Below are 25,000 nucleotides of genomic sequence, written 5' to 3'. Positions count from 1 at the left end.
CCGCCTGTGAAATTGATGTGGAGAATAACAAATTGAGAGGAAAGGGATCTCAACCGTCGATTCAGGTTAATCTCTCAACGAAAAGTATTTATATAGATTTATAAATTTATTGTAATTTTACCAAAGATTAGTTATGATTCCCGAAGCAGTCTTGCATATCTGCAGTCTTACAGTATTTATGAATTTCAATCGAGATATTAACTTCTTTGGAAGCAGTCTTGCATGTCAAGATAAAATTAATGTACATAAGTATATGGAGTAAATAATTGGACTTTATAGATATTTCAAATTTAACTTACTTCATAAACAGTAGAGTAGTACTACTATTAATTAATTTAAAAATAATTAGAAAAGATGATATCTACATAATTATCTACAAATCAAATTGAAAATCTTGAGTGACTTTATCATAAATCAAACTCTTTTTAGTGATATCTTTTAAAATATTGGACCAATTTTAATAAGGAATATACTCCATTCCATACTAACATAACAGATTTAAATAAATTGGTACAATTCAATTTCAAATTTGGGGACATTATTTAAGAAGTACTGGTATAATTTTACATTTACCATTCTTTTGTTTAATAGCATGAGTATGCATGACTGATGTCACTGATCTTAAACAAGTTTTTTCTGCTTTTGCATAGTACATACTACTCCATAAGTTCGATTATCTACATTCCAGATTTATTTTACGAATATGAGCATACTTTACAAGACATGACAAAATCTGTGACGATATGGTGTTTATTGAAACAAAATAGTGAATGAAGAACTCAAAGTCATGTCATGAGTCAGCATCCAATATAGGAAATTTATATTGGAGCTTTGGAAAAGGTGGAAAAAGTGAACAAAAAAGCAAGATAAAAAGAAAATACCAATCAAAAGGAAGGACAATAGGAGGCAGGTTTCAATGATAAAATTGATACAGTACTACTAAGTTAAAAAGATGGCAATAGATTCGAACAAAATATGAAAAATTCAAAATTAGAAACACATTATAGAACACGAGAGTTCAGTTGGGATCATCAAAGATCCATTCCCTGAACACCATCTGCAAAAACTGAATCTATGGATAAAAACACAACAAATTTATTCAAATCACACCCCCACAAACCAATCTTGAGTAAAAGCTAAAGCAATAACAATCTCTGTCTGAACACTGATCTAACTGACTTATTACAAAGGCTTTGTCCAAGATGAAAAGCCTTCGATACTAAACACAGTTGATGTTCGATCGATACGATAAAGACAAGAACAACAAAGACAATAGAAACAAGGAAGAAAACAAACAGCTAAACACAAGCTCTAATAGAAAGGATGGCAATCTTGCCATATCCCTTTTCCCTCACACACACTACCAATTTTGTTATCTACATTATATCCAATGTCATCTACGGTGTTAGTAGACCATATACACAGTTATCCGATGCTACATACAGGTGGGGTCGCGGTTTTATACACCTCATTTTTATACTTGTTTTACGTTCTTAGAAGGCACAAGAAGTTCTTAACCTGTGTTTGGCCAAGCACATGGATGTTTTCTCCTCGAAGGCCTCGGGCAGGAGGTGTTGGAATGCCTCCAGGAATGAATGCCATTCCTCGTTGCCCATGTCCGCAAAGGAAATGCTTTGGCTGTTAGAGTTGTATGGTGCAGGGGAGCTCAGACTCCTCATCAATCCACCTATATACATAACATACATATATGCACACACATTCATTTCAAAATATTTGAAAATGGGAGTTTTTGATGAGGAGTTTATCACCTGCTTTGTGGCGGTTCTTGAAAGTACGAGGAATGAGCACTTCATCAGCTTCTGCAATGTGATGATCCTCATCGATGAGTCCCATGTTCAAGCTAGCCTTAGCAGCAACACATAAGTTCTCCAAAGAGCTGCAATGCTCTTTCCCACCAAGCAATTCTCGGGTCATCATCTCACCTATGTCGACAAGGCATAAACCGTAGGCCACTGCTTGTTTCAAGAATATCGTGCAGAGGATAAGAACACGAACGGAGGACTCCCTGATTGATGGGATGTGAGTCCTTAGCAGCTCGGCGTCCTTAAAGGGGTCGAGGCTGGAGATGTAATCAGCTTCAGCCTCCGAGAAAGGCAGGGAAGCCTGAGGCCAGTGCTGCCACTCGTAATAAGGATTGTCAAGGCACTCAGGCAAGCAGAAGCCATGATCTATGGGGACGAGCTCAGCTTTTCCTAGGCCGTAACTCTCGTTTTCTTGCCTCACGAGAAGGTTCCCGGCGTGCCTGTCGAGATTCATCAGCCTTATGTCTAGAATGCCAATGCGATGAACACAGGTGACTGAGAAGCTCGAAGGGCCCAAATCTCCAGCGTCAGAGTCATGATTGACGAAGCGCTGGAGGGATGCAATCTTGTAACTCGGGTTTGAACCTGAATCTGAGCCAGACTTGAGTAGACCGAAGTTGAAATGCGAGAGTTTAACTAATGCAGTTGGAGGGACACCGGAGAAACCACCATGGTCAAGGAGATAAGCAGCGGATTCACGAGCACCGGTCTCACCAATCCTGATAGAGCTTTTCATCCCCGGTTGCCCTAACATCCGTCCACCAAAGCCTTTCGGATTGTTGATCGCTAGAGGCTCCTCATCAACCGGCTTCGCAACAGCTATAGTGCGACCATTCCGAGCATGTAAGAAGTAGGCACCACCAAGGCCACTCGGAGCCCTCTCTAGTTCAACACCAGTGGACATTGCCATGGCAACCTCCACAACGAGGGCATTCACTTGGGGCAGGGCGTGCCCCACAATGATCTCAATCCTTGGGCTCGCTGAGAAGTCATCCTCTGCATTGGAGGAATTGTGGGAGAGGCATGGCGTGGAGGAGCTCCTGTGGATGCAAGAGAAGTTGAACTTGGATTGACTCAACTCGATCATTTTGCAGTCAAGGTGAGGATGGCATCGCGGAGGGAAGGCTAACGGTTTGAATCCATGAACTTGATTAACAGCTGCAGCCATCTCAGGGGGAGTCTCAAATTATCACTACTACGCATACTAAAGGGCTGCTTGTTTGCAAAATTCTCTCTAGAGGATTAGTCTGCTTAGGAGATTAGACATCACATTTCTGCAACAAAGGATACATATATACGAGGTATCATCGCCTTCGTCTACATCAAAGAGTGCAGCAACGGTATGAAAGAGGAAGAAGCATCAAACTCACCCAAGGTTTCAAAAAAGAGGCGGTTAGATTCAAGAACAAGAAAAAGAAATGTGCGCTAATCTCCGTAGACCTACAGATGAAACAAACACAACTAAGCATACATTATGATCTGAGGCTTTGAATAAACAGAAATTTAAACTGATCATCAATGAACAAGGAATTATAGATTGATTTGCAGTATTTCATCAAAACCTACCGTCGAAATAAAGCTCTCGCTCGCCCCTCCGCTTAGAAGTCGCCAAATTTGTCTGCAATAAAAATGCAATACATGTAAAATTTTTATGCACAAAAATCATTCCGATTTCAATGTTAGAGATTTGATAATGTTATAAAATGTGAGAACCAATTTGACGTGTTTTATCGTTTAACATCGGTAAATTGGATCAAAAAGTAACAAAAACAACAAAATCTCGAAAACGAATGCAGAGATTGACAATAATCAGGGAAAATTGATAAATTATACAAAAATCGATTAAATGAACATCATTATCACGTTGTTTGTAATATGAAATAGAGAGAGAGAGAGAGAGAGAGGGAAGGGAGAGACTCTGAACACCGGCGAAGCGTTCAGGAAGATGAAACGGCAACGGAAGAGCGCGGGAACGGATTATTCCGTCAAGTAAAAGAAATCCTCGTGGAGATAGAAACTATATTATCATCTATCAAGAAACACGGATAGTTTGATTTTACTTTGTGGGAGCAAAATCAATCTTTATATGTATAATATATAAAATCACAATTTCAACGGTCACTTTTCCCACTAAATTTTTTGTCTTCTAATTTCCAAAAGCAAATCAAGCTTTGACTGCTGCTGCTTTTGGAGTTGCTCCTTTTAACTGACCACCACCATTTGCAGGCTGTTGCTTTACCACCTCCTTGCCGAGTTTCGCCTCCTGCACCTCGTCGCCCTGAGAAGAAGGGCACGAACGGCCACTGCTGCGGATGAGATCCTTGATGGCCAATACGAGCTCTTTATCCTTCTTCAAGGACTCTATTGTGACGTGTACTCCTGATCGAGACACAACCTATGGTAAGAAACTAGACGACGTATATATAAATGATCAAGAAGAAGATGCATAGATCGTTGCAGATTTCAAGCTATAAGACATAATAACGAGAGAAAGAGAGTTCATAGGCATCTATTCTTGCAGGTTGAGGGAGATGACATACTGAACCGCCAATAGTGTTTTGGATTCGTGGGGTCGTTTATCGTCTCCTCAACAGCAGGGCGTGTTGTGTATTCTTCTTTCAGCGCTAGCAAATCCTGATAAAGACGAATATCATGTCGTGTGTTCAAAATACAGAAGAACGGCGATCATGAGTTCAAATCCCGACCAAAAAAACGAATCCCATTTCGTGAGTTTAAAACGCATACGAACAAGATCACGTGTTCAAATCCCATCAAAACTATCATGTTTCGTATTAGAGCGTCCACCACAGCTATTTGAAATACCTGAAGCGGGAAAATCGCCCACATGGATGGGGATTCAACGTGCTGCCGCAAAATGAAGTGTGCGATCTGTGGAGTACACCTGTCGGGTGGGAGCATGTCGGAGCCCAGCATCGCCTTGAAAAAATTGCGCCTTCGCTCTTCATCTTCTTCCCACCAAGCACGGAGAGTTGAGCAGTCGTGGCACGATGGAGCACATACCTAAACGGCAACAGAAAACCATTTTATTCTATCCTATTACTACTACTACTCTTCAAGGGCACAAATATAGCCATCGGTTCGTTTCATATCAAACTTATGCACAAGAAAAATAGTTTAGGAACAGGCTGTTACTGTCATATAGCTATATTGCGAGGGGATGCCGAATTCAAGCCCGGGCTCATTGGGCATGCGTTGTATGCGCAGTCCAATCAAACCTAATTCTTGCATCACCTGCATCAAAGAATAAATCAAGATTTTGAGCATATTGTAAAGTTTGGTACACAAAAAAGCGTTTCGCGTTTTGTAAAGAGATTTGATACAAAATCATACAGGGTGAACGCAAGAAGGAATTAAGCCAAGATCTTCGCCACAAGCCAGCATATCGGATGAGTTCAACAGAGCCGGCAATGTCTTGAGCGCATTTTGACGCCACAGATCCTCTTGCCTCTGGAAATAGTAATCGTAATATAGTCTTTTCAACACATTCTGGCTGCGAAAATGTGGTTGCTAGTCAGAGATAAACAATTGTGACCGGAAAGAGAAAATATATGATGAAATGTTTTTTCCAGTACAAATACAGCATCTACCTGTGCTGGTCTAAACCAGTAAAGCTCGACGTGTCTTCAAGGTTGAAACGGGGATAAAACATCTTGGGATCTTCGGGGTCTCTAAGGAGGACGACATTCTGCAATAGTATTCAAAGATATTATAATATCCCTTCTCAAGCTAGTATGGAGAAAGAGATCATTTCATATACTTGCCTGAATAAGATCAAAGAGGCTGCGGCGAAGTTTATCTTCACTCTCCAAAAAGATTGATCTTTCCAAGCACGACTTCAGCTTGGCCGCAATTTTCTTTTCGGTATTGCTGTCCTCCTTGAACTGCATTGATCACGTGGAGTAGAATCAACGCTTTTGAGCTGAGTAGCTATGCTCTTTACATGTTTCACTAGTTGACCTCGGTTTTTTAATTCAGCGTGCAGTTAAGAGTAATCAAAAGATAAGAAACGCGTATGTGCTCTCGACTATATATCACACCTCGTAATGGTCCTTCTGATATTCGTTTAAGAAATTGGAAGCAACTACAGTCCACAAAGCTCCAAACTTCTCCTGAAATAAAATCGTGTGGATGCAATATTATACGTATATGAAAATGCATTAGTTACTATATGCTACAAAGCCCAAGCGAGACTTGCACCTGTAACAGTGATTTTGTAATGTATGGGCGGCTCAAACGATTAAAGTCCCATATTCCTTCCTTTTCGAGTTCTTCCTACAATAATAATCGCTGAAGTGTGTGAACAAAAAGCCTAAAATATAGGCGAGAATATTGAGTACAAAGGTTGAAATTTAAGATATATGCCTGGCTAAGAGGAATAGATGGTCGGAACTTTCCACAGAGACCCGTCATGGAATGATCCGGAAGCTCCCAGATTCTGAAGAAGCCCAGAATGTGATCGATCCTGTATGCCGTGAAGTACTTAGCCATCTGCAAACAAAGACAGAAAACATGTTATTACAAACTCAAACCACATATGAAAAGGGATGAGTATGATTAGAAGAAGTCGAGCATGGGACCTGTGATAAACGACCACGCCACCAGCCATAGTTGTCCTTGGACATTTCTTCCCAATTATAAGTCGGAAAGCCCCAATTTTGTCCGTTTTTATCAAAATAATCTGGTGGAGCCCCGGTCGAGGTGTTCATGCGAAAGAGAGTTGGATATACCCAAGTATCTACGCTGTTGCGGTCAACTCCAATCGGAAGATCTCCTTTTAATACTACTCCTTTCTTTCTCGCATATTCAGCAGCTTCTGATAACTATTAACACAAAAATAACCCTAATTGCTCGATGGCAATTCAGATCGAAGACAAACGCTTTGAAACTGAAATTGAATACATACTTGTTTGTGTAAATGGAATTGGATGTAGTAATGAAATCCAATTATATCATAGTGCAAGCTCTCTTTGGAGACTAGTTTCTCAAGCTGAAAATAAAGGAAAAACGGTTGACACAACTGAGGTTGGCATCGGAATAGTTTATATAAGTAAACGGAGTTAAACTAATTCATCACCCCGTCACCTTGTCTGTAGAAAAATTAGAAAAACGACCCCACTGACTGTGATCCGATGTTTCAAAAAAGTCCCTCAGAAAACAGAATGCCGCGTAGGGTTTCAACCATTCCTATCATCCAAGAAAATTATAATTTAGAATCATAAAAAGTGTTAAAGCCGTAAATTTGGTAAAGATATAGTAACCTGGTTCTCGGAAAAATAATTCTGGAATTCTGCCGAACCAAGTATAGTTTCCTTCTCCTTAGCATAAATCTTCTTGGCAATCGAAAGTTTTGCAGCCATGGTAGCGTCATAATCGACATCCTGCAAGAGCAAATATGAAAAGTTGGAATCGTGGGTTGTAAGCATGCTTCCGCCTTCGGGTCCAACTTTATCAATTTAGCAATCTTAAACAACGAACAATGCATATGATATCATGGTGGAAATAGCGGATACATGCATTAACATATATGTTACAGAGTAAAAGAAATAGTGGTACCTTTTTATCAAGGTCTTTTCTCGTCTGCTCTATCTCTTGCTGCATGGGGCGAAAAAAGTAAAACATGAAGTTTGCATTATTTCCACGAAAATGCACCTGTGGCTCGGAGATACTTTACTATGTTATACAATAATCGGCATTTACAAGACCGTACCTTGATATCCTCTGAAAGATTTTCTGAGAGGGCCTGCACTCTTAGGTATAACGGATGTAATGCAAATACCGAGAGAGAGCTACAAGACAGAAGATTCAAGCATTAATTTAAAATGGTCGACAACGTGATGTATGTAGTAGCAAAACATTTCACTATATATGGCTGTTTGTTTACCTGTAGGGGTACGAGTCCCACCACATTCCGTGTACAGAGGTATCGTTAATTGGCAAAAGCTGAACCAAATGGAAGCCCGAGTTGACTGACCAGTCGACTAGTAACTTCAGATCAAGAAACTCCCCAACTCCCAAATCAGCCTCTGACCGCAGGGAAAACATGGGGATAGCTACTCCGGCACCCCTCCAAGGCATATCCTGACAAAACAATCGGGTTACTTTGATATTAAGGGTTCAAATTAACAAGGAAAAAACAAACATGTATAACTAACTCTGATTTGGCCATCTGAAAGGATAATGTAGTTGGGTTGACCGGCTGAGAAATTGACAGAGAGTTCTCTATTAGCACCAATTTCCAGGGCTAGTTTTTTAGTTTTGCCGTATTTGCAATATCTATATGTGAGCATTGTTAAGGAAACAGAGATATACGTGATAGAGACATATATATTAGTAGTTACGAGAATCTAATAAATCAGTTCCTCGTGCCTACAGCAGACACATGAAGGATATTTTACGGGAAATTCATCCTTCTTCAATACAGATTCAGCCACCCATACTGATTCACCGGCATAACTGAGTTTGAGGGCACCCTCAGTCTTCCACTGCCCCAGCTTCGAAGGACTACCGATCACATATACCTACCGATATTCACACAAGAAACCATGTATTAAACTCGAGATTCAACAAATTCCACGATGTTAAAATTGCTCGGACCTAAACGGGATTTGGAAAATAAGGACTCACCGATGTGTCAGCTTCAATATTCGGGCAGCAAATGCGGAATTGCACGACAACTGAATCTGTTCAACACATTAGTATGTCAAATTAGTATCTCTAGGATGAAATGATACCCAAAGATAAACATAAGTCCTTTACCTTCATTATCCGACACATTCTGAACTGATTCGAGGGGTCTCTCGATTTTCAGACTAGCACTGTTTCGAAATATGACATTTTTAAATGCACTTCTTAAAACTAGATCATCAGAACCAGTCTGCAGTTAGAATACAGAAAAATTCAGTTAGCAGCTTCTTCTCGTGATAAATATGGCCTGCCAGTGAAAATATTTCTTTTACAAAATATCTAGCTCCTCCAAAATACGCGTCTAATTTTAGCATAACTAATCAATCCAAAAGAAATGTCATCAATCAATTGTTAACTCAAGAACTCCAACAAAAGGAAGAACCAAAACACATGAACAGTATACAAGACATACGCATAAAGAAAGATATCCACAACAATGTGGTGATAGGAAAAGACATGAAAAATTAGTCACCTGCCATAGATCATGAAGCTCAAGCAACTGCCCATGTTGAGCACTATCAGGCAATGACATTTTTCTCTTCTTACCCGCCTCCCATCTTATCACGTTTTTCTTATCATCTACCACATAGTAGCTGTACTCGCAAGTAAAACCAGCCGGGACAGAGAGACTACCAGACCATATCAGATCATCCCCGTGGTGAGCGGGCCTCAAAAGAAGGCCTTTCTTCACGTCCCACGAGCCAAGGACACGTTCAGAGCCACACACAAGTATCTGCTGCCCCCAGTGGGTGAAGTACGGTATTCTGAAGCTAATAATCACCGAATTGGACGGCTTTCCCCCGATTAACAGACTCAGGTTTGACATTTCTTGGACAAGATGTCAACTGCAACAGGGTGCTGCAGATGGGGTTAATTGGTAACAAAAGCAACAAATAATTTGGCTTTCTACCTCAAATTATGGGTTCATTTATAAAAGCAAACAACACAGTTACAAATGTGGCTTTGAAATGGCTATTAGATTCACTTTTCAAGCTTAAAACCATTTTAAACAGCTCAAACATTTTAAGAGTTGTGTAATCAAATAGTAATATAAACTACTAAGATGTAAAAAGGCAATTGCGAAACAGACAAATTTGTTCTTCAGTATCGAATTCAATATTCCTAATTCATGAGAAGTGAGAGAACATTTCTATAGACAAACAGCACGATATCGGCATCCAGACTAAAAAATCAAGAAAGTTGAAAAGGTGGAATTTTAAAGAAAAAAGTTGGTGAATGGTGAGACTTGAGAGTGATCACATACCACTCAAACTGCTAAATTCTTTAACTGAACCAGCAAATATACCACAGTTTCTGATAATTAAAAAAAAACACCACTAAAGTGCACAACAGCACACCACATAAAGAATCAAGAACGAATCCAAGCATGATTATGTTTCCTCATATTTAAGAAAATCAAGAACGCACCTTTTTCCTTGCTAGCAATGCGAGATTATAGAATGGAGGAAGAAGAAGGCGGTGGGTCTCTCGGTGTATCTTGAAATAGTGAAAAGAGCGACTGATATACTATATATTTATTGCATTTTTGTGTAGGAACGATTTTTTTATAGGGTTGCGAATTGCGATGGAGATAGACAAAGATGAGATATTTTGCCATGTGAAGCAAAATATAATTAATAACCCCTACCTCTCAAGTTGTTAAACTGAGAATTGAGGTGACACACTCACACTTAAGTGAAAGAATGCACAAGCAAGATTTAATTCCTGTTTTATTTTAATAATCCCACTTTGCTCAATCAAAATTCTGCGTTTTGACTCGGACCCTGAATTTTCTCCAAATAAAGCTACCGTCTTGCCGTATTACGGCGGTTCCTACAGAAAAATCTCTTATTTCCAGGATTTTTTGATAATTTAATTACAGTTACGTGAGATTGAAAAAAATCAACATTTTGTATGGTCATAATTCTCTTTCTCTCTCATTCACTCTAAAGTATTGTTGTCGCAACCCTTTGGACATGAACATTGCAAAAAAGCACAAGAAAATGGCAAATAAACGATCGCAACCTCTGCGGTCCCAGTTTTTCTCAAATGGGATCAGTGTATTTGAATACTATTGTTGGCAAACAAATATCTTCGTTGAAAATCATTACAATGTCTATTTTTTAAGCGTTATACACTTTTGAGATTTGACTCTAATTAGAAAATCGAAGACACTTTATCGAAATAATTCAAGGCTTATGCAGCTATGCTCAATATATAGCCTTTACTCTGATCTGATTTAGCCTGAATTTGAAAATATTACAATTGTAACATGATGTATTTATTTACGGCTTTCACTTTATAGATCAAGTCACATTTTACAAGTACCTTTAAAATGGTTTCATTAGTTTTCACGATTTTAAACATATTTAAAATTGTTTATAGGTATGCATCACTGATTGTATGATTTTGATATTTGTGTTACTTTTAAGTGGGGCATATATTTTGTCCTGTAATGTGTTATATACTCCTATAAGAATAGGAACGTGTTGTCTCAAACTAACTTACCAAATAGATGAAGCAAAAATTGGGTATGAAGCATGGGTAAATCAGCACATGTAACCTCAATCACAGCTGTATCATGATTTTGCCATATAAAGGAATACTACATCCTAATAAAACAGCTGTAATTAAAAAAAAATTTAAAAAAAAAAAGAAAAAAGAAAAAAAAAGAAAGGGGTAAATGACTAAGAAGAAACAATTCTTATTGCTTCCTCAGCTGCTAATATGGTGAGATCCTTCACAAGACAACAGAAAGAGTATGTCTGATTCAATGTAGACCTCTCCTAAAGCTCCCAGCTGATAAATTACAGACCACGTGGAAATCATATGTGGAAAATCGTGGCTACTCGTAAGAGATTTGATACCGAAAAGAAAGAAAAAATAAAAGAAAAGGGTGCTGTTTACATTTGTTGGTTTTCTCTCCTCAAATTTATGCAGAAGAGACATAATACACAAATCAGTGGCATTACAACACCATGAGAAGCCTGTCACCTATGAGACTTTGACCTTCATGCTGTTAAGCCACCAAGATCATTTTTTTACTCGCATATTTACACGTACAACACAACAACGTATATGCACTCACAGTGAGGTAAGCCCCTTTGGGTGTGTCGCTCTCACCAGCAAAACTCAAGTTTAGAATGCTTGGTTGGATAAAATTAGTTATTTCAGTTTTCGTGGAGTACCTCCTCTAACCAGAAAGGTGCTCTATCGTTCTCTGCAGCTACAACAGTGCCATCCTGACCAATGTAAACATCAGCAGAATCCATGGTTTTGAGGAGTATGTCTTTGCAGAAGCTGCAGGAAAGAAAATATAATCATATCAACATATTTCAACGGGTGTAATCGTGTAAACTTATCACCATTGTATGCATAATTCTTGAAAGAAAAAGATTTTAGGAATGTCGTTGTCTCAATCCCTGACTAATCCTTTTCCTCGAGGTGATTCAGTGGTCAGCGTTATAGTTCAAGAATTGTAGCTTATTCATATACTCACATGGAGATGGAGCAGGTGATGTTATTGACATCACGTCCTGAGGCCTTGCACGGTGTTCACTTGGTGAGGGGGGCCAGTTATAAGCATGAGATGCAATTGGAGATGGCCGTTCTGCGGAAGCTGGAGCAATTTCTGGCGCCGGTGTATCCTTTTGCCTTGGCTGCGATGGAGCTATGTATGGTGCGTAAACTGGTGGTGCAGTAGGTGCCATCCGAGAATGCCTGTGCTTCCACGGATACCAGTTATTGTGACCAAAAGGACACGGAGGCTCAGTTTTTGCAGGAGCTGGTGCGGGTGTGGATGCTGGTGATCCTCTCCCGCTGAAAGACCCACCACTCGCAGTTGATGGAGAAGGCGAAACGGCAGGAGCAGCGTGATGATGATGGTGGTGGTGGTGATGGTGGCGGTTATGGTGGTCAGGTTTCGACATGGGAGATTGAGAAGGAGAGGGTGACGGTGAAGGACTGCCTCCATTGTTGCTGAGGGAGTGTTGTAAGATCGACGAGAGACGAACTTGCTTAACCCGGCCAAATTCGGTGTTGTTCAGACCAAGATTTTTAGAGTGTGAACCAGAGATAGTTTGAGCCAATTGCTTTAATCTCGAGGGGTCCATGCCCACGGCCAACACGACTTGCGACTCGACAGTTGTTGGCGGACGGACCGTCGAACCCTTCAAATTAGTGAGCCGTATGAACAAATTCTGCATTTCAGAGGAGATTATTGAATCATACTCAATCAATATATCGTTTTTAATTGAAGCGATAACACTAAGAAAGCCACGCACCTCATATGGAGTTAAGCGTAAGCCAACTTTAAGTTGGCTTGTGAGTTCATCAAAATTGGTGAGCAGTCCATCAATGGAGGTTAAGGATGGAAAATGCTGACGTGGACTAAACAACTCATTGTTTGTCTGCATGAGTTGTTTTCTATCAAGCCCATTCCAAAAAAGTCGGCCCGCTGAAAATAAATGTTACCTAACCCAATTTAATGGGTAACTCTAACCCCCAAAATAGTTGGTTTAGTAGACAGAGTTTCATTGTTTGAGCAGACCAACACCTCTTCTTCCCTTTTTTACCCTCTCTCTCCATCCCCTTCGCTGCTCGAAACCCATTGCTCACACGCAGCAAATCTGCCGTCGCCGCAAATCTGCTCAAAGCCCATTGCTTGCACGCCATAAAGGTCGGCAATTCAAACCATTTTGGTTGTTCCGTAGACTTTCGAGCTCCATAGTCGTTGTCGCTGGTATCTGGTTGTTGTCTGCAACATTTATCATTTACCCCCAATTTGATTGAACATGCAAATGAGCTTAGATTTGAATTATGAGGTGGTTTAAAGGGTTTAGGTACTACAATTCGATTGTAATTCAATTTCATTATGTTATTATCCTCTTTGATGTGTTCGTGTGATTTGTCCTGTAATAATTTATTAATTTTTATTATTTTTGACCGATCTGATTTGCACATTGATTGAATGGGAAAATTTGACTATCTTTAACCCATTTTGAAGGTCGATTTACCTGTATGTTTGTGACATTTATGTTCATTGTACACTCTCTGGTACTAGGTGATTTTTTTCAAACTTGTAACTTGATGGAAAATATCTACCTGGATAAAAGCCATAAGCTAGCTTTTCCAAATGAATACAAGTAGCAATGCTTTTTAACTGCTATTGGTCGCTCTGTGTTGTAGTTGTTCACAGGCATGGATCGGGTACAAAAAAAACGAAAGGAAATTGAAAATGTCTTGGTAATCGTTGAAGATTTGGTTCGTCGGCAGCGCCAACAATCTTTGCTACTGCTCAGTTTGGCTGAGTATTTTAGTCGGCGGAGGACTAGTGAAAATGAAGACGATACAACTGTGGTTATTGATATGCTAGACAGGATACCAAAGCAAATTCGACGTATGGATAGGCTGGTGCGTTCTACTGACACGGACTGTGTGAACAATCTCCGGATGGATCGTAACTGCTTTGGACGGTTGTGCTTGCTTCTACGTGAGCGCATGGGTTTGGGCGATCGGAAATATGTAAGTTTGGAAGAGCAAGTGTCTATGCTCTTGAGCCTCCTCGCTCATCACAAAAAGAATCGGATAGTAGGGTATGATTTTATACGATCTGGTCAGACCGTTTCTCGATATATTCATGAGGTGTTGAGAGGGGTGATTGGACTTCATGAGGTATTCATGTCTAAACCCACGCCCGTGGACGAGAATTGCGACGATCCCCGTTGGAAATGGTTCAAGGTATTATCAACAAAACGTTACTGTATATGTTTTACACAAATGCATATCTTAAATAAATTTAGATCGACTTGACTGTTCGTATTTTATTAGGGCTGTCTAGGGGCATTGGATGGAACATATATCGACGTCCGTGTGAGTGTTGGGGATGCACCGCGGTACAGAACACGAAAGGGCCACATCGCCACCAATACTTTGGCTGTCTGTGATCGGTTTATGCGATTTGTCTACGTCCTACCTGGGTGGGAGGGATCAGCCGCTGATGCTCGTGTTCTACGTGATGCTGTCACACGAGAAGTTGACAATCTACGTGTCCCTAAAGGTACGAAAGCTAGGTTGTAGTCTGCGATCGGTTGATGCGGTTATGGATACTATGTGTTTCTAACTTACAGCTCTCATCTTTCCACACTCAGACTGCTATTACTTGTGCGATAATGGATATGCAAACAGCGAAGGATTCCTCACACCATTCAAAGGTGTGCGGTATCACTTGAAGGAGTGGGGACCTGCTGCGCATAAGCCCCAAAACCCTCAAGAATTGTTTAACATGAGGCACACCATGTCTTTTAAGACACAGAACTCTGTCAGAAACTCCTGTGCCCTTCTTTGCAGCAACTTTATCAACATTCTTTGACGCTTTCTTTACTATCTTTCTGTTTACATCTTCCCCAGTAGGTGAAGTATGTTCTTGCTCAGTTCCCCTTATCCTCTTCATACCTAATATATGTTTATAATTAATAATGATAATGATATAAAATGTATAAAAGTTCATTACTACCGCTTAAGGTTTAACACTAAAATTTGTTGTATCATTAAGCTAATTCAATAACATGTCAAAAATACTTCATAACATACTTAAGTTAGTTCATATTTATTGAATATAGTTCATTACTATCCAATAATGATGTCAAAAGAGATGCCAATAATGCACATTTTTAAATGCTCTTTCTGCACTACAATATAATCAATGTCGAGTAAAGAAATTCCAGATACAAGGAAGTGAAACACACACGGGTAGTAGATCATAGTTTATAACATCATATTTGAAAACACTTGTATAGTACCTCTGTTTTGAGCTTCTTCTACAGGCTGCTTGTCATGTCTTTTCTTTGTTCTCAATTCATCATTAACTTCATTAAAACATGTCAGTTTATCTATGTTAGTCACCTATATTATTATTTTTTATTGAATAATTAAAACTTGTTTACATATGCTGCAAACCTGATGCTTGAATTGTTTTATCTAGATTTTGAGTAGCAGGCTTCTTTGAAGAGCTATTACCACCAGATAATTTCTTCATCCTCAACATTTCTGGAAAAAAAAAGAGCACTATAGTACTTCAATATGGTATTACACAATTCTATTATAGATTTATCAGTTAATTTAAATAAAACATCAAATGAGATATTAAATATGAAACAAAAATCCAACATTAATTTGATATACCTCTGTTTTTATCTCCTTCGCGATCTGCTGGATACTTGTCATGTTTTTTCTTTGTACGCAATTCATCATGGACTTCAGATTCTTCATTAGCATGCTCTTTTGAAGTATTATCACCAACAGCTACATTTTTCATTTTCAACATTTCTGGAAAAAAAAAAAAGAGGACTATTTTAGTCAATGGATAAAATGACATGTTGTATTAAATCAAAATATAATGTGAGTTTATGAATTAAACCTTATAATTTTTGTGTTGGTATAATACTCTTTTCTAGAGCTTTCAATTTCTTGTCCTCTGCATATAGCACAGTTTGTATGAATGAAGTAACATGGAACATAAATGAAGTAATAAAGTGTATGAATGAAGTAATTGCCTAAGTAATTTGAGAGAATTTCCAAAGAAATACTTGCATTCTTCTTCTTTTGTAAGGATCTTTCACCTAAACACAAGATTACAAAATAGATATAGATATCATCATCAATTACAGATACTTCTCAATGAACACTATGTTACTTCATTAAATACACAATTAACTTCATTATATAGCTTAGATTTCACTTTTTACTTTCTGGCACAGAATTATTTCTAAGCCTTTTACATGATAACTTCATTTAGTACATAGATTACTTCATTATATCAATTTATTACTTCACTTTACCAATTTACTACTTCAACTAATAAAGCATATAGGTCATTTAAATGTGCAAACAACAAAGTAGCTGAGTTTAATCCTAATATCCTAAACCCATTCAACACAGTAAATAAATAATTCATATTTAATGTCTATCACTTCATTACAAGCAAGTTTTACCTCCTAAATAGATAATTCATATTTAGTAAATAGATATAATGAATACATAATCAATGTTAACATATCTTCCCAATTACATATAGTTCACAAAGAATACTATGTTATTCATTAAATACACAATTAACTTCATTATATAACTTAGATTTCACTTTTTAATTTCTGGCACAGAATTATTTCTAAGCCTTTTAGATGATAACTTCATTTAGTAGATAGATTACTTCATTAAATCAATTTATTACTTCATCTTTCCAATTTATTAAATGACATGTTGTATTAAATTAAAATATAATGTGAGTTTATGAATTAAACCTTTTAGTTTCTCTGTGGTTATAATACTTTGATCTGGAGGCTTCAATTTATTGTCACCTGTATATAGCACAGTCTCTATGTTCATTAATGTGTGCATTAATATGAATTAAGTAATTAGGTGTATGAATGAAGTACTTGCATATGAACATTGAGAGAATGTCTAAAGAAATTCTTGCATTCTTCTTCTTTTGAGACGAATTTTCACCTATACATAAGAATATAGTATAAATTTACAACATATAGTTCTGAGAATACTATGTTACTTGATTTTAAATTTATATTACTTCATTAAAGACACAACTAACTTCATTATATCAATTTACTACTTCATAAAAAAGAATATGTAGTTTATTTTAATGTACAAACAATACATCAGTTAAAGATGTTACCTCATTATAATGTTTTGTTACTTCATTTTTAGTGTCATTTACTTCATTATATTGTTTTATTACTTCATTTTAGTAATAGATCATTTTAGCAAGAGATGGCACATGTTACAGTTTGGATATTAGAAAAACTAGATGCATCTGAACATACTCAGCCACACATTCTAAACAAGATAGTTTTTATATTAGGGCTTTAACTTCATTTTATCAAATTACTTCAGTATATTAGGAATTTACTTCAGTATAAGGTTTTATTACTTCATTTACAGGATAATATCAGAGATTCAGGATCAAAAGCATTTTAGGCAAAGTCAAATACAAAGCAAACCTTGACATAGATCAAAAGATTCAAGCAATTCACTCCAAACCCCGAACTGGTTCATGATCAAGAACAATGATAAACAACAAAATCAAATAACAACAAGCTCAATCTCAGTTACAACCAATTCTTATTTCAAAAACATCAAACAATGCAGCAGTTAATTTTTATTCTAAAATCCTAAACTCATTCAAGGAAGATTTACCTACAACAGTTAAGTTTAATCCTACATTCTCTGATGAAACTTCATGTTCGAATACTAATGAACAAATCCTCTATCAACAAGCATCCAACAAATCATGTGTTACCTCATTGTCATAATTTATTTTTCATTTTTCCTATTTAATTCTAGGTTTACCTTCTGTATCTGCAATTTTTTTTCCAGCAACTTCATCCGGCTTCCGATTTGACTTTTTGATTGTCTCTGTTTTTGCCAGCTGCTTGCGTTTATATTTCAATACTATTTTGACGAAAATAAGAATATAGGTTAGGAATTAGATGAATTAAATTACGTGTAAGAAGTTTTCAAAGCTTCAAATTGTATTACCTTCATCGGAAATATTGCCAGAACTCAACTGGCGTCCAGAAGAAGTTTTGCGAGTATCGACCATTTTGCTACTTAATCTAGCGATTAAATGTTGAACTTATAGCCGATTTCAGTGGTATTCTTCCGGCGACGATCGATGGAAGATGAAGATGAAGATGAACTAAGTTAGAGAGAAGTTTTGAGAGAAGAGTGGTTTTTGAGAGAAGCTTTTGAGAGAAGATTTGCAGGCGAAAAACGCATGAGAGAGTAAGAGTAATTTTTTGAATTTTTACCCTAATTATGAAATTACAAAAATACCCCCGAGTTGAAGTAAATTGAGTGTATAATGAAGTGCGAAAATTAACCTTGGATTATCTAATCTAATCCATCAAATTCAAGATCATGTGGTCAAGATTCGGTCTCTAGTTCGGTCTTTAAGAGTGGAGTTGTGGTTAATTTATGTTATTACAGTATTATATAATATATTGTAGTTTGAATATTTGATACAATATGTTCAAATGCAATCACGCGTAAATATTTAATTTCATTGAATAGGTTTGCATTCTATAAACTACTTTGAACCAAAAACAATTAAAGTTATAAGTTGAATAACTAAAGACGAAAAACGCTTTAAAAGGAAAAAACTGAGTAGAAAAGAAAAAGACTTGTCATCTTAAAATATAAGCCCTAAATTAGAGCCCGTTTAACTGGAAAGCCCAATAAATAAAAACAAAGCCCAAAATTCTCAGCCCGAATTGATCAAAGCGCAGAAAATAATAATGCCAAAAACTCACAGCGTTGAAAGAGTTGAAACAGATTCAATCGCCGCCGCAAACCACCATGCCCACCGTCAGCGTAGGCCGAGATCGCCTGTTCGCAGCTCTAGAACGCACCTACAGTACGGAATTTCACTTTTATCTCTCTATTTACGTCACATACTTGTATAAGCTTGTTGAAGTTAGTCAAATCTTGACTCATTTTTCACTTCTGGGTACGATAAAGCTCAAGAAGAGTTTGAAGATTTGTGCTTTCAGTTCGGAATCGAGCTTGACGATGTGGTGTGTATGAATTTTGATAAATACGAGTCAAATTTGAGAACAACTGGAGTATTTCAGTTTTGATGACTTTTTTTTTTGTTTGGATAAATGTGAAATTAGACTACGGAAAAGGCAATTATACGAAAAGAGAAGCATTTGGAAGAAGAGGAACCTTCTGAAGACGAGGAAGTGATTTACAAAATTGAAGTTCCTGCTAATAGGTATTTTTTGTAATCATGCTATGTAGATGCTGCAATGTAGGTCTAATTAGATGATTAAATGAGTTCATTTCTAGTTATTGTGAGGAAATCACATAGTCCATGCTAGTGGAGTAGATTACTTAAGTGTGACCAGTTTCAATTGATTTGTATTAGCAAAATTCACTGTAATTTGGAAAGTTATTGAGAGAGTTATCATTTTCTTTATTTGATGTATACATCAGATATGATTTACTTTGCCTTGAGGGGTTGTCACAATCACTGCGGATATTTGCGGGGCTTGATTCGATACCTACTTATATTGTGGCAAACATCAGCAAGGAATCTATGCTCAAAATGCATGTAAAACCAGAGGTACGAACAGCATAAAACTAGTTGGTTTCATCAAATTTTTATTTATTTATCATTTACTTTGTTGGATTGCTGCTTGATTATTTAATTTTCTTTCAATACAGACATCTCAAATCCGGCCATATGTTGTGTGCGCTGTTTTAAGAGGTGTTACATTTGATGAAGCTCGATATAATAGCTTCATTGATCTTCAAGACCGCCTTCACCAGAATATTTGCCGGTAAAGCTATCTTATCTGAGACGTGACAGACTGCTTATCTCTATGAATTATATTTTAGGATTGTTACTCTATCAAGGTGGGGTTTGGCATGCCTTCAGTATCATTTGCTGGATAAAACTACCATCACTGCTTTACAGCATTTTCTCATATGGTCCTTTTGCATTTATTCTTGCATGTATATAGGCGAAGAACATTGGTTGCAATTGGAACGCATGATTTGGATACAATAGAAGGCCCTTTTACATATGAGGTATAAGTTTATACGTATTTTTGCAATACCCATGGGACCTACTGCTTTTATAGTTATGACCTTGCTTTACTCGTTCTTGATTTTTAGGGTGCTAGTTTGACTGGTTAAATACCCTTTTTGGTTTGTTTCCAATTTGAACATAAGAACTAGGTAAAGTTTGCAGTCCAAGTTTTTAACCCCAAAAGATGGTCTCATCCTGACTGCAGTTGGCACTCTTCCCTTCCGATGGAAATGAAATTAACATTTAATCAATTTTTCTGAATGATTTTCAGGCATTAGCACCGAAAGACATAAACTTCACCCCACTAAAACAGGTATTCCTATTTATTTATTTGGAGTTATCGTGAATCTAGCTATTATTTTCATGAATGTTGTGGTAGTAGTAAAGGCCTCAAAGTCTCAAAGTTCACAAATAGCTTTTCAGTAAAAATGATTATGTTCAATTTGTCATATCTTTTAATGTTACTATTGGCATTAGAAGGTAACCACTTACATAGTAACATTTGTTACAAAGATAAATATATACTATAATCAAAGTGTGTTAATGGAATTAGCCCTGATGAAACGGGTACCCACACCCGATTTTGCCGGAAATCTCTGTCCCAATAACCGACCCTCCATGTCCCGATATCCGAGCCGGTTACTCATACCCGAGTACCCGACCCTATTTAATTTTTTTTACTGAGTAACTAACCATTCCAGTTTTGCAAATTTTCCAAGTTACAAAATCTGAGGTGTTCACTATTCTTCAAGCTTAGAATTTTCGTTTTCAATTTTCAAGTTTAAATGAAACAATCCAATTTTTGAAGTTCAAATGAAAACTTTTAATTTACTGTTCCATTGGAAACAGTAGTATACCTCTCATGACTTGTCGTCAACTACCGTGTGAGAGGAGAGGGCTGGACATGTAGATTTTAGAAAGCTTGAGTTGGTTCAGTGTTCAGTATCTCGTCAGCGGCGGAGAAGATGGCTGGGGGAGACCGACGGGTGAGAGGTGAGGGCTGACCGTGCGACTGTGAGAGGACCGTCGTCGTTGTACACGTGGCGCGTGGCGGTGACGACCATCGGGTGAGGGCTGAGGGCGGTTGAGGCGTCGACCGACGAGTGTTGGCCGTGAGTGGGTGATTGCCTGGCGGGTTTGAGAGTAGAGAGGAGATGAAGAGAAATTAAGTCTGCTGTGTTACTGTAATACTGGTGGGTTTGCGGGTATTACCCGATTGACAGCTTCAGATATCAAGCACCCTATCCCAACTTTACACCTGATTTCTTTGAGTAGCAGGGACCCGCTACCCGTCATACCTAACTGGAATAAAGATACCTGCCAGTCCCCTGTCCTTCACATATTAAAATACTCCCTCCGTCTCAGTTTAGGAGTGCCAATTAGTTATGGCACGGGTTTTAAGAAATTGGTGGAGTGTGTAATAAATGAAGTGAGATGGTGAGTGTGTAATAAATTAAGTGAGTTGGTGGAAAGTGAGATGGTTTGACTTTTGGGTTTTTCTGTCTTTTTTTTGGTTTATTTTTATGTAGATAATGGCATTTGGGTGTAGTTTTGATGAATAGTGGGGTAAAATTTTATGTCCAAATATGGAAGATTCTAAATGTGACTCCTAAACTGGGACGGACTTTTATGGCAAAATGTGACTCTTAAACTGGGACGGAGGGAGTATTACTCAAAACCACTTGTAGACTCAGACTAGAGCCGTTCCATTTTTGCTAATTATGAATAGCTGCATGATAATGTTTTAAATATCATTTCATATAGTAAGCTGAATATGTTGAATCTCCAATTTCCCAGACGAGGAACTTCTCAGCTGATGAGCTAATGGAATTTTATAAGGTGAGTCTTACACTTGATTACTACATGTAATATTGTACCTATACACATCAAGTTCTTGTTGTGAGTTGCTCCTGGGCAACCAATTCTTTTTGAATGTATCCACTAGTAAATGATTATGCTTTTGTGATTTGTGACCATATACCTTTAAATTGTTTTACAGAAAGATCTGAAATTGAAGAAGTTCTTGCATATAATTGAGGGTTCACCAGTTTACCCTGTCATATATGACCAGAAAAGGTAGTCTACTTTTCCACAATCACAGGGTATTTTGTTGTTAGTCTTTTACTCTTCTTCTGTACTTGATGTGTCCTAGACATGTTAGTTTGTTTACCTTTGTTTGTTTGCCCAATATTCTTTCTTCCTCAAAATTTCATGTCTAATAGTTACAAAGCTTAGATTTTTAGTGTTGCTGGCTGCTGTTCTGCTTGATTAACATTTGATCTGATACATGCCACTTCACTTTCTGCAGAACTGTTTTGTCCTTACCTCCCATTATCAATGGTGCACATTCGGCCATTACCTTGAAGACAAAGAATGTTTTTATTGAATGCACTGCCACAGACCTAACAAAGGCCAATATTGTTTTGAACACAATGGTATATGTAGAACAGATCTGCTGGTCTAACTTTTGAATTGTGACATCTCTATTTATCTTAGTAGTTGTATTGTTTCCTTTTATGCAGGTTACCATGTTCTCTATGTATTGTGAAAGGAAGTATGAGGTTGAGCCAGTCGAAGTGACATACACCGATGGAAGATCATATGTGTCACCAGATCTGTCTCTTTACCAAATGGAGGTTCCTATATCTTACATCACCAAGCTTATTGGGGTATCCCTGCCAGCACATGAGGTATTTGATACTGTTGGTGATCAATTTCCCTCCTGATTGTTGTCATTTATGCCTCTCTTTGCTTTCCTTTGTCCCTTCATCTGAATGGCTCTATCTTAAGTGTTTCTTCATCTGAATGGCTCCAATTTAACTATAATGTTGATACTGCTAAGTGAGCAAAAAGCACTTAAGACTAACATACATATATCAAATTTCAGTCTGCTCGTCTGTTGAATAAAATGCAATTACATGCCAAGCACTCAGTATCAGAGAAGAATGAAGCCAGCTTCACAATATCAGTTCCTCCCACTAGAAGTGACATTCTTCATCCTTGTGATGTGGCTGAGGTATCCAGTTCCGTCTTTATCTTATGCAAGATTATATCTCTCCTTGTGGCCTGTGTACTTACCTGACTATTGTTTCCCTTTCCCTTCTGTTTTAGGATGTGGCTATTGCTTATGGCTACAATGAAATTCCAAAGATAACATTTCCATCTGTGAAGCCACAATTATTGAATAAGTTCAGTGATCTTATTCGAGAACAGGTAGGATGATACAGATCTTATAATTATGTATTCTATTGCTTATACCTACTTATTAGATGTTTAGTTCTAAAGATTAATACCATATAATCTTCTTACATTTGATGCCTGCTTAGTCCGTATGTTTCTTTTTCTTGATATACAAAATTATATCAGCAGTTTACTGCTTAAGTCGATTCTGCAAACTGCAGCTAATCATCCTGATTCATGCTTTTCTTTGTATTTTTTATTCATTCTGTCACATGTCTTTTCTGCTTGTTAGTTGAGCACTTTCAGTTGGAGTTTCTTGCTTTTGACCTGATGTTGTACTTATACCTCTTAGATTGCAACGGTTGGCTACACGGAGGTTTTGACTTGGATATTATGCTCAAGCAAAGAAATTTCCACCATGCTTAACAGGGAGGAAGACAAAACTGCAGTGATTAACGGGAATCCTCGCTCAGCTGATTTTGAGGTTCAGTTAATTTCCAATGCCTACTTCTTTCCCACTTATATATATTTTGGTTTGTTAATTTTTTGATCTACTTGTTACAGGTTGTTCGCACCACTCTCATGCCCGGCATATTGAAAACAGTTGGGCACAATAAAGATCATCCAAAACCAATCAAAGTAATGATAACTTCTACTCCACATTCTTGCTTCTTCTGCATACATTAGCAAGAATAGTTGCCTCATAATGACAGAACCACTTCTAGAGTAGGCAAAAAAAGAAAAATAAATAGATAAAGCAGTTGACTTATATAGTCTGCAAAAAAAGTGGCAGCTGCTTTTTATATATTTTGTGCAACATTAAATTACTTTTCCCTTGTATGTTGCTGTGGCTAAGTAAAGAATAAAAGTTTGTTTTATCTGCCAAATGCAATATTTTGATGATGTGAATGATGAGTATCTTAATCCCCTTAGATAATTACCCGTAAGGAAGGTGGTGTTGCATGCCTGTATCTGTCTATTTTTATGCATGTATGAATTTCAATACTCTTTGTGATCATGTGGTTTAGACACGGTCCATATGCATTCATGTAATGCCATTCTACAAAATTCCCACTATACGTTGCTAAAGAGCATGACTGCCGTATTGCTTTAGATCTTTGAAGTGGGTGATGTGGTGCTATTGGATGAGAAAAAAGATGTTGGTGCATCCAATCGCCGAAAGCTTGCAGCTTTGCATTGTGGATCTACTTCTGGATTTGAGGTAACCCATATCTAACCTCTTAATTACCTCAACCTATTTGTAACCTCTATTCAGCTTTGTCACTGTCTATGCCTTTTCTTTTTTTCTTAATCCAACTCCAAAATCTGATAGTTTGCTTGTCAGATACAAAAGATTGTCACTTTATTCGTGCCACGTTGTAATTGAATGAGATTCTTTTTTTTTCCAGCTGATACATGGCCTTGTAGATAGAATCATGGAAGTGTTGGGAACTCCATTTGTATCACCTGGAGACAAGACAGGCTACTACATAGAAAGTTCAAATGTATGTCTTGTTTTAGCTCGACTGTTGTATAGATCTTCTTTCGAATGATATCCTCACTATAATATCCTGGGTGCAGGAACCGGAGTATCTTAAAGGTAGACAAGCACACATCATATACAAAGGAGATAAAATTGGCACTTTTGGAATTGTGCACCCACAGGTACGCTGATTATTCGGTC

At 37.7% G+C, this 25,000-nt stretch overlaps 4 protein-coding genes across 5 annotated transcripts; 1 reads left to right on the top strand and 3 right to left on the bottom strand.

Annotated features, from left to right (window-relative positions):
• Positions 1 to 1,073: 1,073 nt before the first annotated feature.
• LOC125198964 (phosphatidylinositol 4-kinase gamma 1-like) lies at positions 1,074 to 3,840 on the bottom strand. The gene is made up of 5 exons (XM_048097173.1): positions 3,741 to 3,840; positions 3,390 to 3,441; positions 3,194 to 3,263; positions 1,770 to 3,097; positions 1,074 to 1,687 (listed from the first exon to the last, which is right to left on the bottom strand). Exons 4-5 carry the CDS (start codon positions 2,989 to 2,991, stop codon positions 1,494 to 1,496), a joined length of 1,416 nt encoding a protein of 471 aa, XP_047953130.1. The 5' UTR covers positions 2,992 to 3,097; positions 3,194 to 3,263; positions 3,390 to 3,441; positions 3,741 to 3,840; the 3' UTR covers positions 1,074 to 1,493.
• Positions 3,841 to 3,853: 13 nt separating this feature from the next.
• On the bottom strand, positions 3,854 to 10,122 carry LOC125198962 (4-alpha-glucanotransferase DPE2). Of its 2 annotated transcripts, none has more exons than XM_048097172.1 (23): positions 9,957 to 10,122; positions 9,001 to 9,386; positions 8,601 to 8,718; positions 8,469 to 8,524; positions 8,235 to 8,362; positions 7,997 to 8,123; positions 7,726 to 7,922; positions 7,552 to 7,630; positions 7,398 to 7,436; positions 7,103 to 7,222; positions 6,927 to 7,028; positions 6,748 to 6,831; positions 6,422 to 6,664; positions 6,207 to 6,332; positions 6,042 to 6,116; positions 5,882 to 5,953; positions 5,606 to 5,725; positions 5,432 to 5,529; positions 5,175 to 5,334; positions 4,977 to 5,075; positions 4,647 to 4,844; positions 4,364 to 4,457; positions 3,854 to 4,202 (listed from the first exon to the last, which is right to left on the bottom strand). In XM_048097172.1, exons 2-23 carry the CDS (start codon positions 9,352 to 9,354, stop codon positions 3,988 to 3,990), a joined length of 2,904 nt encoding a protein of 967 aa, XP_047953129.1. In that variant the 5' UTR covers positions 9,355 to 9,386; positions 9,957 to 10,122; the 3' UTR covers positions 3,854 to 3,987. The 2 variants fall into 2 exon arrangements, with proteins under 2 accessions (XP_047953129.1, XP_047953128.1); XM_048097171.1 differs by having other exon boundaries at positions 9,001 to 9,373.
• A 1,090-nt stretch (positions 10,123 to 11,212) lies between these two features.
• Positions 11,213 to 13,729, bottom strand: LOC125198965 (formin-like protein 18). Its single transcript, XM_048097174.1, has 5 exons — positions 13,632 to 13,729; positions 13,146 to 13,284; positions 12,812 to 12,937; positions 12,028 to 12,727; positions 11,213 to 11,828 (listed from the first exon to the last, which is right to left on the bottom strand). Exons 1-5 carry the CDS (start codon positions 13,727 to 13,729, stop codon positions 11,755 to 11,757), a joined length of 1,137 nt encoding a protein of 378 aa, XP_047953131.1. The 3' UTR covers positions 11,213 to 11,754.
• A 5,112-nt stretch (positions 13,730 to 18,841) lies between these two features.
• LOC125198961 (phenylalanine--tRNA ligase beta subunit, cytoplasmic-like) lies at positions 18,842 to 25,000 on the top strand. The gene is made up of 18 exons (XM_048097170.1): positions 18,842 to 18,957; positions 19,062 to 19,117; positions 19,217 to 19,317; positions 19,539 to 19,668; positions 19,770 to 19,885; positions 20,069 to 20,135; positions 20,408 to 20,449; positions 21,934 to 21,975; positions 22,136 to 22,212; positions 22,445 to 22,571; positions 22,659 to 22,826; positions 23,024 to 23,152; positions 23,248 to 23,349; positions 23,669 to 23,800; positions 23,881 to 23,955; positions 24,431 to 24,538; positions 24,726 to 24,821; positions 24,898 to 25,000. Exons 1-18 carry the CDS (start codon positions 18,900 to 18,902, stop codon positions 24,988 to 24,990), a joined length of 1,719 nt encoding a protein of 572 aa, XP_047953127.1. The 5' UTR covers positions 18,842 to 18,899; the 3' UTR covers positions 24,991 to 25,000.

The sequence above is a fragment of the Salvia hispanica genome, unplaced genomic scaffold, assembly GCF_023119035.1.
Source record: "Salvia hispanica cultivar TCC Black 2014 unplaced genomic scaffold, UniMelb_Shisp_WGS_1.0 HiC_scaffold_337, whole genome shotgun sequence".
NCBI classification, from domain to species: Eukaryota; Viridiplantae; Streptophyta; class Magnoliopsida; order Lamiales; family Lamiaceae; genus Salvia; species Salvia hispanica.
Note: the sequence above shows the minus strand (reverse complement) of the source record. Positions and strands in the feature narration are given on the sequence as shown.

Bases quoted from the DNA above. Each gene is read 5' to 3' on its own strand.
- LOC125198964 (XM_048097173.1), bottom strand. From the start codon at position 2,991: ATGGCTGCAGCTGTTAATCAAGTTCATGGATTCAAACCGTTAGCCTTC. The intron at 1,688-1,769 runs GTGATAAACTCC...TTATGTATATAG, and splicing joins CAAGAACCGCCACAAAGCAG to GTGGATTGATGAGGAGTCTG.
- LOC125198962 (XM_048097172.1), bottom strand. From the start codon at position 9,354: ATGTCAAACCTGAGTCTGTTAATCGGGGGAAAGCCGTCCAATTCGGTG. The intron at 6,117-6,206 runs GCATATATCTTA...TTATTATTGTAG, and splicing joins CATCTATTCCTCTTAGCCAG to GAAGAACTCGAAAAGGAAGG. The intron at 4,458-4,646 runs GTATTTCAAATA...CGTCTTTATCAG, and splicing joins GGGCGATTTTCCCGCTTCAG to GATTTGCTAGCGCTGAAAGA.
- LOC125198965 (XM_048097174.1), bottom strand. From the start codon at position 13,729: ATGCCTGTGAACAACTACAACACAGAGCGACCAATAGCAGTTAAAAAG. The intron at 13,285-13,631 runs GTAGATATTTTC...TAAATGTTGCAG, and splicing joins AGCTTATGGCTTTTATCCAG to ACAACAACCAGATACCAGCG. The intron at 11,829-12,027 runs GTGAGTATATGA...TCTTTCCTGCAG, and splicing joins ATCACCTGCTCCATCTCCAT to CTTCTGCAAAGACATACTCC.
- LOC125198961 (XM_048097170.1), top strand. From the start codon at position 18,900: ATGCCCACCGTCAGCGTAGGCCGAGATCGCCTGTTCGCAGCTCTAGAA. The intron at 19,669-19,769 runs GTACGAACAGCA...CTTTCAATACAG, and splicing joins AAATGCATGTAAAACCAGAG to ACATCTCAAATCCGGCCATA. The intron at 23,801-23,880 runs GTTCAGTTAATT...TACTTGTTACAG, and splicing joins CTCGCTCAGCTGATTTTGAG to GTTGTTCGCACCACTCTCAT.